This window comes from Scomber scombrus, chromosome 5, assembly GCF_963691925.1.
Source record: "Scomber scombrus chromosome 5, fScoSco1.1, whole genome shotgun sequence".
Taxonomy (NCBI): Eukaryota; Metazoa; Chordata; class Actinopteri; order Scombriformes; family Scombridae; genus Scomber; species Scomber scombrus.
Window position 1 is genome coordinate 22,944,417 of NC_084974.1, and position 14,620 is coordinate 22,959,036.

The following is a 14,620-nucleotide window of genomic DNA, read 5'->3' on the forward strand; positions in this document are numbered from 1 at the left end:
TCAACACTTTCTCCGTTTCTTGTTAACATTAATTATAGTATGGTTACATTCTAAGTTTTAAATCTCATTTCCTATGGTGCTACCTCCCTCAGTGACAGGAAAGTATTACTTTAATGTGGTTTTGCATTCACCATGTTATTATTTACCTTTTTAACTTTGATGGAGTTTTTACCTAACTCAATGTGAATTTTGTTACCTACTTCAAAGAGACTTGTGATGTGTGATAGGTCTTTATGGCCTGGTTTTAATGTTGCCAGTTGATTTCTCTGACCAGTGTAGTGAGGATCAGTTTCAATTAAAGTAACATTCTTCTAAATCTCTTGTTAATGATGTATTTGTGTAAATGCTACACTACAGAACCTCACCACTATCTTGTAATGTTAAAGAAAATGAAACCAAATACCAGCTAAAAGAACTTTGTCTGGAATTCATGATCCCGACTACAAACCCCTCAAAACATTACATTTCTTAGAATTCAATATGCTTCACTAATATAACTATGCAAATTCCATGCTACTGCAATTTAAAAGATAGTTATTTATAAGGTATAATAACAACAACAATAATAATAAATGCAGTAATGTTTTTAAAAGATACAAATATGTACAGTGTGCTGAACAATGTGTCCCATCATTCCTGTTACTCTTGTCAGTCCTGTTACTTCATATGTCAGTCCTGTTACTGTCATTAATTTGATAAAAATGTAAAAATGATCATTAGAATGGCCACCCAGGTATTACCATTCCAAATAAGACTGTACAATGTTTTGGAAACTACCTTTTATTCAATACTTCTCTCATAAAAATACATATATATCTTAATTAATATGTGGTCTCTTTTTAAATTTTTTATTTTCTTGGTCATCTGAATGATGAAATTGAAAGTTTAAAAATATATTCATAATCTGAAATAATCCCAGTGTAATGAGGGACTGAAATACTGTCCATACATGTGTAAACTGTTAAACAATTCTAATTCCAAATATGTTATATAGTAACCATTTTGTCCGTAACAGGGTTGACAGATAAATTGTATCATGGAGTGGATAACATGTCATAAAATAAATAAAATAAATAGCCTGAGATGGCACCATATAATTTATTGTCACTTTAAGATGTCTTCTTTCCATAGATACTTTAAAAATTGTGATAAAAATGATTTTATATTTTAAATTCTGAAAGTTGAAAATGTACCGATTTCGTGGAATGACCCAAATAATGAGTACACAAACAATAAAACAAACAAATAATAGCAGTTTTAAAAAAATGTTAAATCATGTACAAAAGTAATATTGGTGTCGAATGATAACATACCTGAGTTGATAGTGATTGTGTCTCGTAGGAATATTTGTAAGAACGGACCGGAAACGTTCCCACCGTGTTATTGTTCCGCCGTTTTTCGAAACAGGCGAAGTACTGGATTTGTTTTCATTCATCAGTTCTTCTTCTCTTTCAGATGTGATCAAATATTCTGAAATAATGTGAGATATAGTGGTTTATTAAAACTAATATCAGGATGTGTGTAACGTTACAGGCTGATTCATGACCTTAAACTTCATGTATTTATTGTTGATATGAGTGGGTCCATTTAAAGCCTGCTAACGGAGCCTAATCATGAGCTCGGGTCGGAGCAGACACCGGACTTGGGACTGGGACAGCCCGCAGTGCCGAGCCCAGCTGGACGAGGTCTTCTTCCGCAGACATGACTACATCCAGGCTGGCAGTCAGGACCATAAAGAGTTCTGGTCTTTCTTTGACCGCTTCCAGAGGTTCAAGACAAAGAGGGACATGTCTGGATCTGGATCCAGCCGAAAAGAAGCCAGAGAACAAGAAGGGAGAGACAAAAGGAAGTCTGGAAAGGTGGATCTTGATCTCCCTAAAGACTACGATGCTCGGTACCGGATCAATGTGTCTGTGTGTACCAGGGACATCGAGGAGCGCATGGGGAGGTCAGGGAAGGGCTCCTCTGGTCCAGGTCCTCAGGAGACCTCAGACTGCCGCCTGGCTCTGCTGCATTTTCTGGACTTCAGTCAGAAGCAGAGTTTCGGTAAACTGGCCAAACTGAGACGAGAGCAGAAGAGCCTGCCCATCTACCAGTACCGCAGCAGGATTGTGGATCTGGTGCGGCGCCATCCTGTGGTGGTCGTGGCAGGGGACACAGGCTGCGGGAAGTCCACCCAGGTCCCCCAGTATCTCCTATCTGCTGGGTTTCATAACATAGCCTGTACGCAGCCTCGACGCATCGCCTGTATATCCCTAGCAAAGAGGGTCAGCTTTGAGAGTCTCAATCAGTACGGATCAAAGGTTTGAAAACATGATTCATAATAATGACCTGTCTGCAGTGTTGGGAGTACCTAAGTACATGTAGGCATTACATAATTTAATTACAAAATAAATGTAACTCAATTATAGTTACTTATGCAAATGTTGATGATTACAAAGCAACAAACATCTGAAGTCAGACCTTTAAGATTTTGCTCAGGAGGGTTTTATCCTCTTTTTAAAATATTTAACATGTTACTGAATACATGTATTGCTGTTTTTAATTCTATGAAAACAATATTTTTGTATTTTGTAAATTAATCATAACATGGGCTTATTTAGCGCACACATGGCCTTAAATGTTCTCACAGTACCAATTAAGCCCATGCCAGACTTTTGACTTTTTTTTCATCAAATATCTTTATTTTATATTCCAAAATCTACATGAACTAATGAATACGTTTTCAAATGACAGATACATATTGCTTTAATAGAAATGATCTCTTATAAATCATGTCAGTATCCATGAAAAACAGCTGAAGATTTTGGTGCTTAATGGGTACACTTACCCTAACAGCTGAAAACATTCATCAGAAAATTAGAAAAGTAATCAAATGTAATAAGTTACATTACTTTGATGAAGTAATTGAAATAGTTACATTATTTATTACATTTTAAATAAGGTAACTAGTAATCTGTAACCTATTATATTTTCAAAGTAACATTTTTACTGACTGGTGAAGAGGCTCAAAAGTTTTATCTTGGATTCATCTTGAAAAGTATTGGAAGGGCAAAAAGTTATAGACAATTCATAAATGATTTTCAGTCAGTTATAAAGTAAAAATAGTGAATATTTGGTCACCACAGCATCATAAATACAAAGATTCTTACTGTGGTTTGATTGTCATTGTAAAGTAAGTAACACATTGTCTAAACTCCAGTAGTATAAGGAAAGTTTTTGCCATCCTTTTGACCATTTTATAAATGTATTCTATTTGGATTAAATTAATCAGGGAACCAAAGAAATAAAATATGTGGTCAAGTATATACTTTTTTAATTTTTTGCAGCATTGATTTGTGTGTAAATGCACTAAGTACAAATTTGAAGAAAAAAACACATAAAAGCTATAAAGATGCTGTTATGTTTTGCAGGTAGGGTACCAGATCCGCTTTGAGACCACCCGGACCACAGCCACCAAACTGCTGTTTCTGACTGAGGGGCTGCTGCTGCGGCAGATTCAGCAGGACACAACGTTGGCTCAGTACAACGTGCTGATCGTGGATGAGGTCCATGAGAGGCACCTCCATTGTGACTTCCTTCTCGGTGTCCTGCGCTCTCTGCTGGCCAGCCGTCCAGACCTGCGTCTCATCCTCATGTCTGCCACCATCAACATCAAACTCTTCTCTGATTATTTCAACAGCGCCCCCGTGCTGCAGGTACCAGGCAGGCTGTTTCCTATACAGGTAAGCAGAGGACACACAGTAATTAGAAGAAAGTCAAAGCTCCAGCAACACTTGTAGTATAGAAGAAGTTTATGTCTTTATTATTGACCAATGTGTTTTGGCTTGTGGCCTTCGTCAGGGTCATCATAAAACACTTGTAAAAGACGTTTTATGATGACCCTGATAAACTTACAATTGTGGCTGGAGCTTTGACTTTTTTTAGACTTTAGACTCTCCATGCACCTTGGAAGTAGGTTAAGTTATGCCAGAAATCTTCACCCTGTTTCAGCACACAGTAATCAGACATGTAAATATGCAGCACACTAACTTGAATATAGGTCAACGACGGGTTTGTTTGTGTCCATGTGGTTTAGTCAAATTTAAAGGGCTTAAAATGTGAAAATAAATGTATGAATAACTTGCACACATTCTTTTTTCGTGGACCCAGCATAATACTGCTTTTAATCCATTTTGAGAGAACATATTAGAGGATTATGACAAAAACGTCTAAGTGGTGTAACCATAAAAACTTTGTACCAAATAATTAAACTTGCTTAAAAACGCTAAATTCTCAATAAAACACCATATCAACTAGTTTGGCATGATCTTACATTATAACTTTTTATATTAAATAAAAGGTAATGGAATACAATTGTTCTAAATATTACATTTAATCTGGGGAATCATGTCAATCAGGAAACATTTCATTTTTTAAAATTAAGTAATTATTAGTATAAGTCCTCTTAAATACACTGTAGGTGGATCAAATATTTAATATTTATCATTCTTTTGTGGTTAAACCATTTGACATTTTCAGGAGCATTCAGTCTTCATGACATAAAACCAACAAAAATACAAAATGTACATTTTAACACACCTGATGCTGCTTTTAAAACTATTTTTAAGATATTTCTGAATTGCTCATCTTGCCAACCCTTATTTGTCACTCACCCATATACAATTGTCAAGAATGCTGCCTTTAGTCAACCCAGATGACGCAACAAGTGTTGTTCCATACAAGGGTTTGATGCATCCACATGGGGATGTCATACATTTTAATTTGTTTCTAGAACTTCAGTGATCATTTATCTAATTTGATAGTAATGTACCTTGTAATTGCAGTATTCTTGTGAATAAATAAATGTATTTTCTAATGTAAAAATAAATTAGAAAAATATGTTTTTGGTTGTCTGTCTGCACTCAAAACTTCAAATTTGAGTGCAGACAGTCTGCACTCAAAACTTCAAATTTGCAGCTTGCATTACAGATTTGAACCATATAATTGCTTTGACATATTTCTTTAAATGTGTTTTTGTTTACCTGTTTCCTGCGCTAAGGTGATATATCAGCCCATTCCTTCAGAGGAGCAGCCCTCACGTTCAGAGAAGCTGGATCCCAGACCATACCTGCGCATCCTGCAGGGCATCGACCAGCGTTACCCCCCAGAGGAGCGTGGGGACCTGCTCCTCTTTCTCAGCGGCGTGGCAGAAATCTCCACCATCCAAGAGGCCTGTCAGGTTTATGCCACACACACACGTCGGTGGATAGTCTTACCACTGCACAGCACCCTCTCAGTGGCCCAGCAGGATAAGGCACAGTCTTCTTTGTTTGCATCAGAATGGATATATAACATCTGTATCGGATATGTTGGTTTGGTTTATCGGTCCTAACTTTTTGTCATCGTGTCATTCCTCAGGTGTTTGACACCTCTCCTCCCGGAGTGAGAAAGTGCATCATCTCTACAAATATTGCTGAGACCTCAGTTACTATAGACGGAGTACGCTTTGTTGTCGATTCAGGTGTGGAAAAACAAACACATTCATATCATTGGATTAACCTTTTACAGTAATCTTAATAGAATAGAATAGTCTTCATTGTCATTATACGATATGTAACGAAATTTCCAAAGGCAATTAGTAGCAGATATAAGAATAAATAGCAGCTTTACACTGGCAGAATGGTGAAACAACAACCTTATGAATGAATTATGTTGTTACGTATTCTTTTTATAGGTAAAGTAAAGGAAATGAGTTTTGATCCGAAGGCCAAGATGCAACGTCTGCAGGAGTTCTGGATCAGCCGAGCCAGCTCCGAGCAGAGGAAAGGTCGAGCCGGTCGTACAGGTCCAGGAGTTTGTTACCGCCTTTATGCTGAGTCTGACTACGATGCCTTCGCACCTTATCCTGTACCTGAAATCCACCGGGTCGCTCTGGATTCACTCATTCTTCAGGTAACTATGTCCTGTAGATGGCAGGATAGGATAGCAAATCTTCTAATTGTTCAACTTCTTTTAGATAAATTCCAGCTTGATTTACGCCATTTTCTTCCTGCAGATGAAGAGCATGCATCTTGGAGATCCACTTTCTTTTGTCTTCATTGATCCACCTCCAGCTGCTAGTATCCAGGCTGCAGTTACTTATCTAAAGGAGCAGGGAGCTCTAGACAGTCGTGGTGAACTGACATCTATCGGGAGTTTGCTGGCACAACTGCCTGTAGACGTAGTCATAGGTAAGATCCCTTAACCAAAAACCATGTTGTATTTTTTTTTTTTTTCTGAGTTGTATATCTTTTCTTAATGAAGTTACCAAAAGAACACAAAGAAATTATATTTGGCATTGAATCAATTGCATAAATGAGTTCAAATAGCAGAATTTCAAGCTTGGTCTTGTGTTAAGGTATAATTTGGTGATGACATACTGGTGTTTAAAAGAGCATCACAGGCATGCCACAGTAGCTTACAGGTTCAGACATGCTGCATAACTGCAGAGCTGCTAATTGATTTTGGCAGCAGGCCTTTGTGGCATATTCTTCACCATCCCTCTGCCTTCATTTCCTGCCTCTCAACTATCAGGATAATAAAGGCATAAAATGACCCCCCCCCCCAAAATAAATAAATAAATAAATAATATTAATAATAATAAGTGCGACACCCACAGCAGCAACGTTTACCAACAGTTAGGTTTAAGTAAGTGTGTGTTTGTGTGTTCATTCAGGGAAGATGCTGGTGTTGGGCTCTTTGTTTAACCTGGTGGAGCCGGTGTTGACGGTGGCAGCGGCTTTTAGTGTTCAGTCACCTTTCCTGCGCAGCTCACAGCAAAATCCAGACTGTGCAACCGCCTGCCAGCCCCTGCACAGCAACCAGGGAGACCCCTTCACCCTGCTCAACACCTTCAATGCCTGGGTGGAGGTCAGTATGGGGAAAGTATTTCATAGTGGCCATTTAACCAGAGATGGGAAGGTTACTTTGGAAATATAATAGGTTACAGATTACTAGTATGTAATAAGTAATATAACTATTTCAATTATTTAATCAAAGTAGTGTAACTTATTACATTTGATGACTTTTTGATGACTTTTCTAATTTTCTAACAAATGTTTTCAGCTGTTAGGGTAAGTGTACCCATTAAGTACCAAAATCTAAGTTCAGCTGTTTTTCATGGATACTGACATGATTTATAATGGAGATCATTTAGCAATCATAAAGCAATATTGATCTCTCATTTGAAAATGTATTCATAGTTCATGTAGATTTTGGAATATAAAATAAAGATATTTGATGAAAAAAGTCAAAAGTCTGGCATAGGCTTAATTGGTACTGTGACACCATTTAAGCCCATGTGTCCTCCAAATAAGCACATGTCATAATGTATTCACAAAATATGAAAAAATATTGATTTAAAAGAATTAAAAACAGCAATATATGTATTCAGTAACATTAGAAAATGAGGAAAAAGGTCTGACTTCAGATGTAACCTCTTTTGTAATCATCAACATTTTCACAAGTAACTGTAAATTAACACATTTTTCTCAGTAACTAACAGATTACAGTTACATTTATTTTGTAATTAAATTACATAATGCCGTTACATGTAACTAGTTACTCCCCAACACTGCATTTAATGTATAAATAGATTTGACACTGCTACATTAAAATATGGATTTCATTGTATATGAAACTGTTGATTTTTTACCTCAACAGGTGAAGGGAGAGAGAGGCGGGGGCTCAAGGAAGTGGTGTCGGAGGAGAGGTTTGGAGGAACAGCGACTTTATGAGATGGTCAACCTACGCAGACAGTTCAGGGTAAGCTACCGAGACCTACAACCTCTGATAAGCTTTATTACCATGAACGCTGTTTCCTGATGCATACTTCCTCTCTGGTGAACAGGACCTGTTGAAGAGCCATGGCCTGATGGAGCCAGTGTACAGTGCTCCCTCCGGTGGTGACCGTAAGCAGCGCAGGGAGAGGCTGACGGAGAGGAGGAAGCTGCATCAGCTGAAGAGAGAACATGAGCAGCTGGAGGGCAGCAGGCGTAAAGTCCTGAGGCTGGAAGAAGGCCAGGAAGGAGATTTGTCCTCGGGATCAGACACAGAGGAAGCAGGCAAAGGCAGGAAGGACAAGGCGGGATCAGGACAGAACATGGACATACAGGTGAAAGCAGAGGACAGCATAACATGGAAAATAACAAAGCAGCCCTACACCACACCAGCAGCATTTAACACAAACAAATAAATTAACATGTTTAAACCATGTTTAAATACTGCATTGTACACATTTTTGGAAACTTGAAACCCTGTCCACTTAAGTTTTTTGCTATATTGTAGTACAATTATGATTCACAAAGCAGATTTAGATAAATTTGTAATTGGTTTACTCTCCTTTAATCTTCGTTTCAGTTCATATAGGCAAGTGCTGCTTTTTGAATCACATTTGGACCCGTTTTTACCAGCTAACTGTAGCAATTTACTGAAAGAAATTTGGGAAGTTTTGTGGATTTTAGCAACATTAAACTGCTCAAATTGACATCAGGATGGTTAACGGGACATTATCTTTACATAAAAGAAGAAAGGGCAGCACATATTGTAACAAGTCTTGACACCTTTTATTTTAGATGTGGAAATGATTGTGTCCTTGAGTACGTGTGAGAAACTGAACAATCCTTTTGTGTTGCCGTTCGGTCTGTAACAGGAGGTGAAGTTCAAGTTGCGTCACAACGTGTCAGAGCTGCAGGAGGCGGTCAGCATCAGTCAGGACTTACCCTCCCGCCAGCAGGCTCTGCTCAAGCTGCTGCTTTGCCGAGGTCTCTACCCTCAGCTGGCTCTGCCGGACGAACACAACTCCAACCGCAAGGATTCCGAGCAGGTCAGGATAGAAGTTTTACAGTTATACAGTTATACAATACAGTGTAACACTTCATATCAGTAAAGCAGTTGTTTAAATAGGGATTTTCTTTAACTTTTTTTTTTTAGGTGTTTCACACAAGGAATAAGCAGGGAGTGGTGATCCACCCCACCAGTGTGTTTGCCAGTGACCCAGAGGTGTTACATGTGCCTGAAGATGAGACCAGAGAGATGGGTAAACCTCTGAAATGTCTTTAAAAGTATCAGTTGTTGAATTTTTACATATAATTTAAGAAGGAACTACTTGTTTAAAAATGAAGCAGGTCATTCCCCTCTCCCTGTTTCCTGTCGGCCTGTATGCCAGACTGTCTGAATAAAGGCATAAAAAGCCTAAAAATAATCTTTAAAAAAAAAGAAGGTAAAATAGTCAAGATAACCGTTAAAAAAAACAACAAGGCTTCCAATTTAAGTCAAGGCACAAGAAGGTTTACATTAACTTTATACTAGAAAACACTTTCAAAATACACTGAGAGATAAATCTGAGTCTTTTTTTAATTAAATCTGTCATTAGAAGACATTTAACCTCACTAACAGGTGAAACATTCTAAATAATTTTGAAGCAATACAACAATCTGCTCTATAAATGTAAAGAGTCATACCAAAATGTGACTTCAGTCATTTGTGATAAATCTGTTTAGTCAACTTTTTTTATTATTATGTTGCAAAGACAATATTGCTACTTTTAACAACAGCATTAGCATTTTTAAGCAGTATACAATTAGGCATGGGATGCCAATTAGGCGTGTTCAAGTTATACCGCGATATGAAAAAGTCACGATAACCGAAACCGCCACATTTTCTGTCATACCGTTCCTAAGGTATGACCCGTTTTTTTGTCTGGTCAAAGACAGAAAGTGCAGGTCAGAAATCCTTCAGGTGGTGCGGCTGCAGCGTATAGTATCACGACCCCTCACAATGTCAATACAGATTCAGGTTAAATTAACATGTCTGTCTTCATTTTTCTTCCTTTTAGGAACATTTTAGAGCTGTAATCGCAATACCGCAATACCGTGAAACCGTGATATTTTTTCTTATGGTTATCATACCGCCAGAATCTCATACCAGCCCATGCCTAGTATACAAACATTTATTTAATGGTTTTAGGACTGAAATGTAGTTATAAGCAGATATAAGGACATTTTAAGGGTTTGTGAAGGTATTCGTGAACAACTGTATCTCCTCCTTTGAGCACCCGTACATGGAAACTAGTATATAAACAGATAATTAATGACGACATAGTAAAACACAATTACAATAATATAAAATGTTTTCGTAGGAGAAGTTCTTATTGTTTACATACTGTCCATTAATAAACACTGAAAATGTCCTTATATTTGCATTATAGTGTGTTTGAAACCATTTACTAAATGTTTCTATACTGCTTATAAATACCGAATTGAGGGATTTAAAGTAAAATGTACTCTAAAATGCTCCGTGTATCATCCTCCAGGTCTTGTTTATACTTACTTGTTTATTTCTCGTGTCTCTTGCTTTCACTGCCATATCGTGCGTGTCTCTCATCGTACCTCATCTGCCTCTCCCTCTTTGTCTCTCGTTTCCTGCCTGCAGGGCCTGATAGAAGGGACAGCAGCAGACACCAGGTGCTAGCCTTTGTCACTCTGCTGGAGACCAACAAGCCGTATTTGTCCAACTGTGTACGGGTTCCAGCGCTGCAAGTTAGTACTTGATGTGGGATAGTCCCTGTTCCCACCACATACTGCTAAATGTTTTTTTGGAAAGATCCCTCATGGATTAACCCAGATGATGTTCAGTATTACATTAAACTAACCTGAAACAGTGATTCTAAACCCACATAAGCCAGTTATTGTGTTGATGTCTTGATCTAAAACACTTCTAATAGCAGGACAAAATTGTGAGTTGAGTCTTCCATTATCAATACACTGATACTAGTATTATTGTATCACTAGTTACACATGAGGATTATGGGGTTAACTCTTTATTTTAATTTTTTTTATTTAGCACCAAATCTCAACAAGTTATCTCAAGGCACTTTTCACATAGAGCAGGTCTAGATTGTAGTCTTTTATTTAATTAACTTCAACTCTTTTTGTACTAGTTTGTGGTTTTAGTTTTTTCTCAAGCAGATTTAGCACAGATTAAATTATGTTTATTTTTAGAAATGTATGAGAAACATAAGCATCTTTTTATAAAGCAGTTTAAGAATGATTTTGATTAGGAAAGACGTTTTGCCATCTTAAGGTTATGTTACACAGATCATACAGCAGTCCCTTAGAGATTCAGTTTCAGATTCAGATTCAGATTTAGATTTAGATGACTTTATTTTAACCCAGGAGGCAATTCAGTTTTACAATCTACCAGAGGGCTGTTGCACAAAACCTAGATAGCGGATTAAGACGGGATGAAGTGATGAGAATTTGTAGAGCCTCGCTTCTTCAATTATCCTGGATTTCTTCATTCTGCTTTTGTGCAACAGCCCTCAGACCTTATACAAAACGAAAACACACACACATACACACACAAACTGACAGGTGTAGTGGGCTGTGCCAGAGACAACAGATAAGTGGACAGATATGCACGCTGACACCTCGTGTGGTTCCGTGCGTACTGATTCACAATGATTTTTGTATCATTTTGTTTTATTTATAGACATTTTCAAATATTATTAAAAATATATGATGTGTCACAAAACTACCTGTAAAATATCTTTGTTGTGTGCAACAACTCGTGTCATGATCTATTGCATAATTGTCAGCTTTGGTCATGTTGCAGTAATATTAACTATCTGTATGTCTACTCGTGTTTTCCAGGCTCTGCTGCTGGTCGCAAACTCCATAGACAGTAACGCCGACTGTGCTCGTCTGGTGGTGGATGGGTGGCTGGAACTGGAGCTGAGGGAAGCAGAGGGGGCCCTGAAGGTGCTTGCCACAGCTCTGACACTCAGGGCTGAGTGGGAGCACCTTCTGCAGGCCCAGCTGAAGCAGAGCCCCGCAGGAGAACCGGAAGTTCAGGGGGTTTCCCGCAGAGTCATTGAGAAGCTGAGCGAAAACTTGGTCCGTTTCCTGCTCTACACTGAGGTACTGAGGCTGTGCTGACCTACATCCCAAAAGGAGCGATAACAAAAAAGTAGCTTGTACAAATACAATTGATGCAAATATTTATTATGTTTGAGAATTAAAAATAGTTTAGTAAAGATGTTTCTGAAATGCTGCTCTTTCTTTGAGTCTAGTTTAAGTTTGAACCTTTTTTTTGTCTGACAAAATTGAATAAATCATGAAAATCAGAAGAATAACTAGCAACCGTTTGTGCAGGTTTAGATTTAACTTATCATTAATAGGTTTTGAGAAATATGCCACTAAAAAGTAAACAAAATATAAGTCAAAAACTAACAAAAAGAGACAACTTTACTGAAAATCAGTGCAAAAGAAAATGGAGCAAACACAATTTTTAAAAAGTAATACATAAAACTAAAACTTTTATGTTTTTTCATAATTTGTCAGGTTGTTTATGTTGGTTATTCTAATTATATAGGGATGGGGTTATTGGTTATTGTATATGTTAACAATAAAAAGCAGCGTTAAAATAGAAAGATAAAGTGTAAAAAGTGTAAAACCTGTTGATTCTGATGCTCATTCATCATTTTATCATCTCATTTGATGTTTTTTTATTTACTTTATTGTGTGCCTCTTACCTCTCCCAGATCAGTTACAGCCTGCGGCGACTCACAGCTTTCCAGACCCAGAACCTGTACATCGGCCCTCGGCCTGAGTCAGAGCTGTCTCAGACCGAAATTCCAGATCTAAAACCGCTGTTTCCAGGAGCGGAGGCCAAGCCGGATCCTATTAAAGGAGGCCTGCGTGTCACCAGTTTCTTTACCTACAACTGTCTGGCGGTGAGTCCGGCTACATGAGTGAAACAGTGGAAATTTTAAAGAATATTCCTATTATGTTTATTTTGTGGTGGAAAATTGCAGTTAGGGGTCACTTCAGCTGAAGCATACCAGCACGTAAGAATGGACCAAATTTTAAACCTCCCCCCACCTGTACAATCAAATAAAACCTGCACTTACATGTATTTCAAAGCAGTATTTGTTTGCTCTTTTCTACACAATATAGTTATATCCCTGTTATGTCCATTTAATGCATGTTGGGTTTTTTTTTTTTTTTCTGTTTTGGGCATTTATTTGCCTTCATTTGAAAGTAGATGGCATAGAGCCCGTCAGGAATCAGGAAGAGAGAGAGAGAGGGAAATGATATGCAGCAAAAGTCCCTCGCCAGAATTGAACCAGGGACGCTGAGATTATGCTGCATCCACTGTAAAGCGCTCCTTAATGCATGTTTTGTACATTTTCCCCCCATTATTTATTGCCACATCATCCTATTTTTCTTGGCATTCAATTATTAACACAGACACCAACACAAAATAGTATTCCACTCTTCGTATTAAGTGTTGAAAAGACATCATTCAGCTTAGAGCTTGGAGCTCTCTGTTACCTCAACAACTGAACGTATGGGCTCCAATAGCATCTGGGCAGCATTAAAAAATACTATTTAAACAGATCAGCGTCTATTTTTTTTGCTGGATAGATAAAGTTAAAATTGAATAAAAACTATTACCAAACAGGAAAATAATTGCTTACAGTCTATCACTATGGAATTTAAACCATTCACAACTAAAATGGTCAAGTCAAAATTAAACATCAGCTGAAGACTTTTCTGTTTGAGACCACATTTTAGAGTTAATATCTCACACTGCACTGTAACTTTTAATTCTCCTGTTTTTATACGTCTTACTCTATTTTTGCTTAATTTAATTCACAATTTCATCTTTTTAATCATATTTAAATGTCTATTTATGATGCAATGTGTTGCTTTTATATCCTGTCTTGATGCATTTTATGTTTTATGTGCTAAATAAATAAATTTGCCTTGCCTGAAAATTGACTGATCACCACACCAGCCAGAAATATGATCTAATCCATCTGTGTGTTTCTACTGTATGATTTGCAGGACTCAAAGGATCTCTACAGTGAGTGTTTACGCACTTTCTGGACCTGTCCTAACTGTGACCTCTACATGCCTCTAACTCCACTGGAGCGCATGCAGCACGAAGCCTCCTGCAGGCCAGCGGGAGAACAGCAGCAGCTGGACAAAGGTCAGAGAAACTTCTGCTGATACTGATACTTTATTTATTTGGTGCCTGTAACCTTTTTAAAGAGAATAATAATAACTTCTGACTCATTGAGGATGTTGTTTTTTTCAGATCCAGAAGATGAAAAGGTCGCCACCTCGTCTTCTGTTTCAAGTCTCACCAGAGTTTATCACTGTGACGTCTGTAATGAAGACCTGAACCTCACCTCTACTGAGATCCTCAAACACAAAAGGCAGCACATGTATTCCACCAAATAACTGACCACAACACCTGAAGGAGGACAACGAATCACAGCTTGTATCTGTTCAGATTTGGTTAATGGAATAAAGTTGTTGTTTTTTAATAATATATAACATTTATTCTACCTTTTTTTGCACTTAAGAAACTTTAAGGAAGGCTATTACTTATCTAATGGTCATTAGATATGTTTTCTGTTGTTTTCTGCATAGTTCTTTTCCAATATGTTCCAAAATTTAAACATATTATTATTTAAAGGTGAGTGAGAAATAACTTGGACCTTATTTATGGACTGAATGTTTTTTAGGTTGCATTAAGAAATTATTTTAGAAAACAACTTTCATAGAGTTTAAAAAAAAGAAAAAAAAAA

At 37.5% G+C, this 14,620-nt stretch overlaps 1 protein-coding gene across 1 annotated transcript; it reads left to right on the plus strand.

Annotated features, from left to right (window-relative positions):
- The first annotated feature begins 1,472 nt into the window (after positions 1-1,472).
- Positions 1,473-14,291, plus strand: dhx34 (DEAH (Asp-Glu-Ala-His) box polypeptide 34). The gene is made up of 16 exons (XM_062419124.1): positions 1,473-2,303; positions 3,414-3,725; positions 5,042-5,296; positions 5,401-5,503; positions 5,717-5,934; positions 6,038-6,212; positions 6,698-6,891; positions 7,684-7,785; positions 7,871-8,134; positions 8,672-8,845; positions 8,953-9,058; positions 10,453-10,559; positions 11,673-11,939; positions 12,563-12,754; positions 13,872-14,016; positions 14,125-14,291. The coding sequence occupies exons 1-16, from the start codon at positions 1,614-1,616 to the stop codon at positions 14,268-14,270; spliced, it is 3,450 nt and encodes a 1,149-aa protein (XP_062275108.1). The 5' UTR covers positions 1,473-1,613; the 3' UTR covers positions 14,271-14,291.
- Positions 14,292-14,620: the final 329 nt, after the last annotated feature.

Excerpts from the sequence above, each read along its gene's own strand:
- dhx34 (XM_062419124.1), top strand. The coding sequence starts at position 1,614 with ATGAGCTCGGGTCGGAGCAGACACCGGACTTGGGACTGGGACAGCCCG. Across the intron at positions 6,213-6,697 it reads GCCTGTAGACGTAGTCATAG|GGAAGATGCTGGTGTTGGGC; the intron begins GTAAGATCCCTT and ends GTGTTCATTCAG. Across the intron at positions 12,755-13,871 it reads TTACCTACAACTGTCTGGCG|GACTCAAAGGATCTCTACAG; the intron begins GTGAGTCCGGCT and ends TATGATTTGCAG.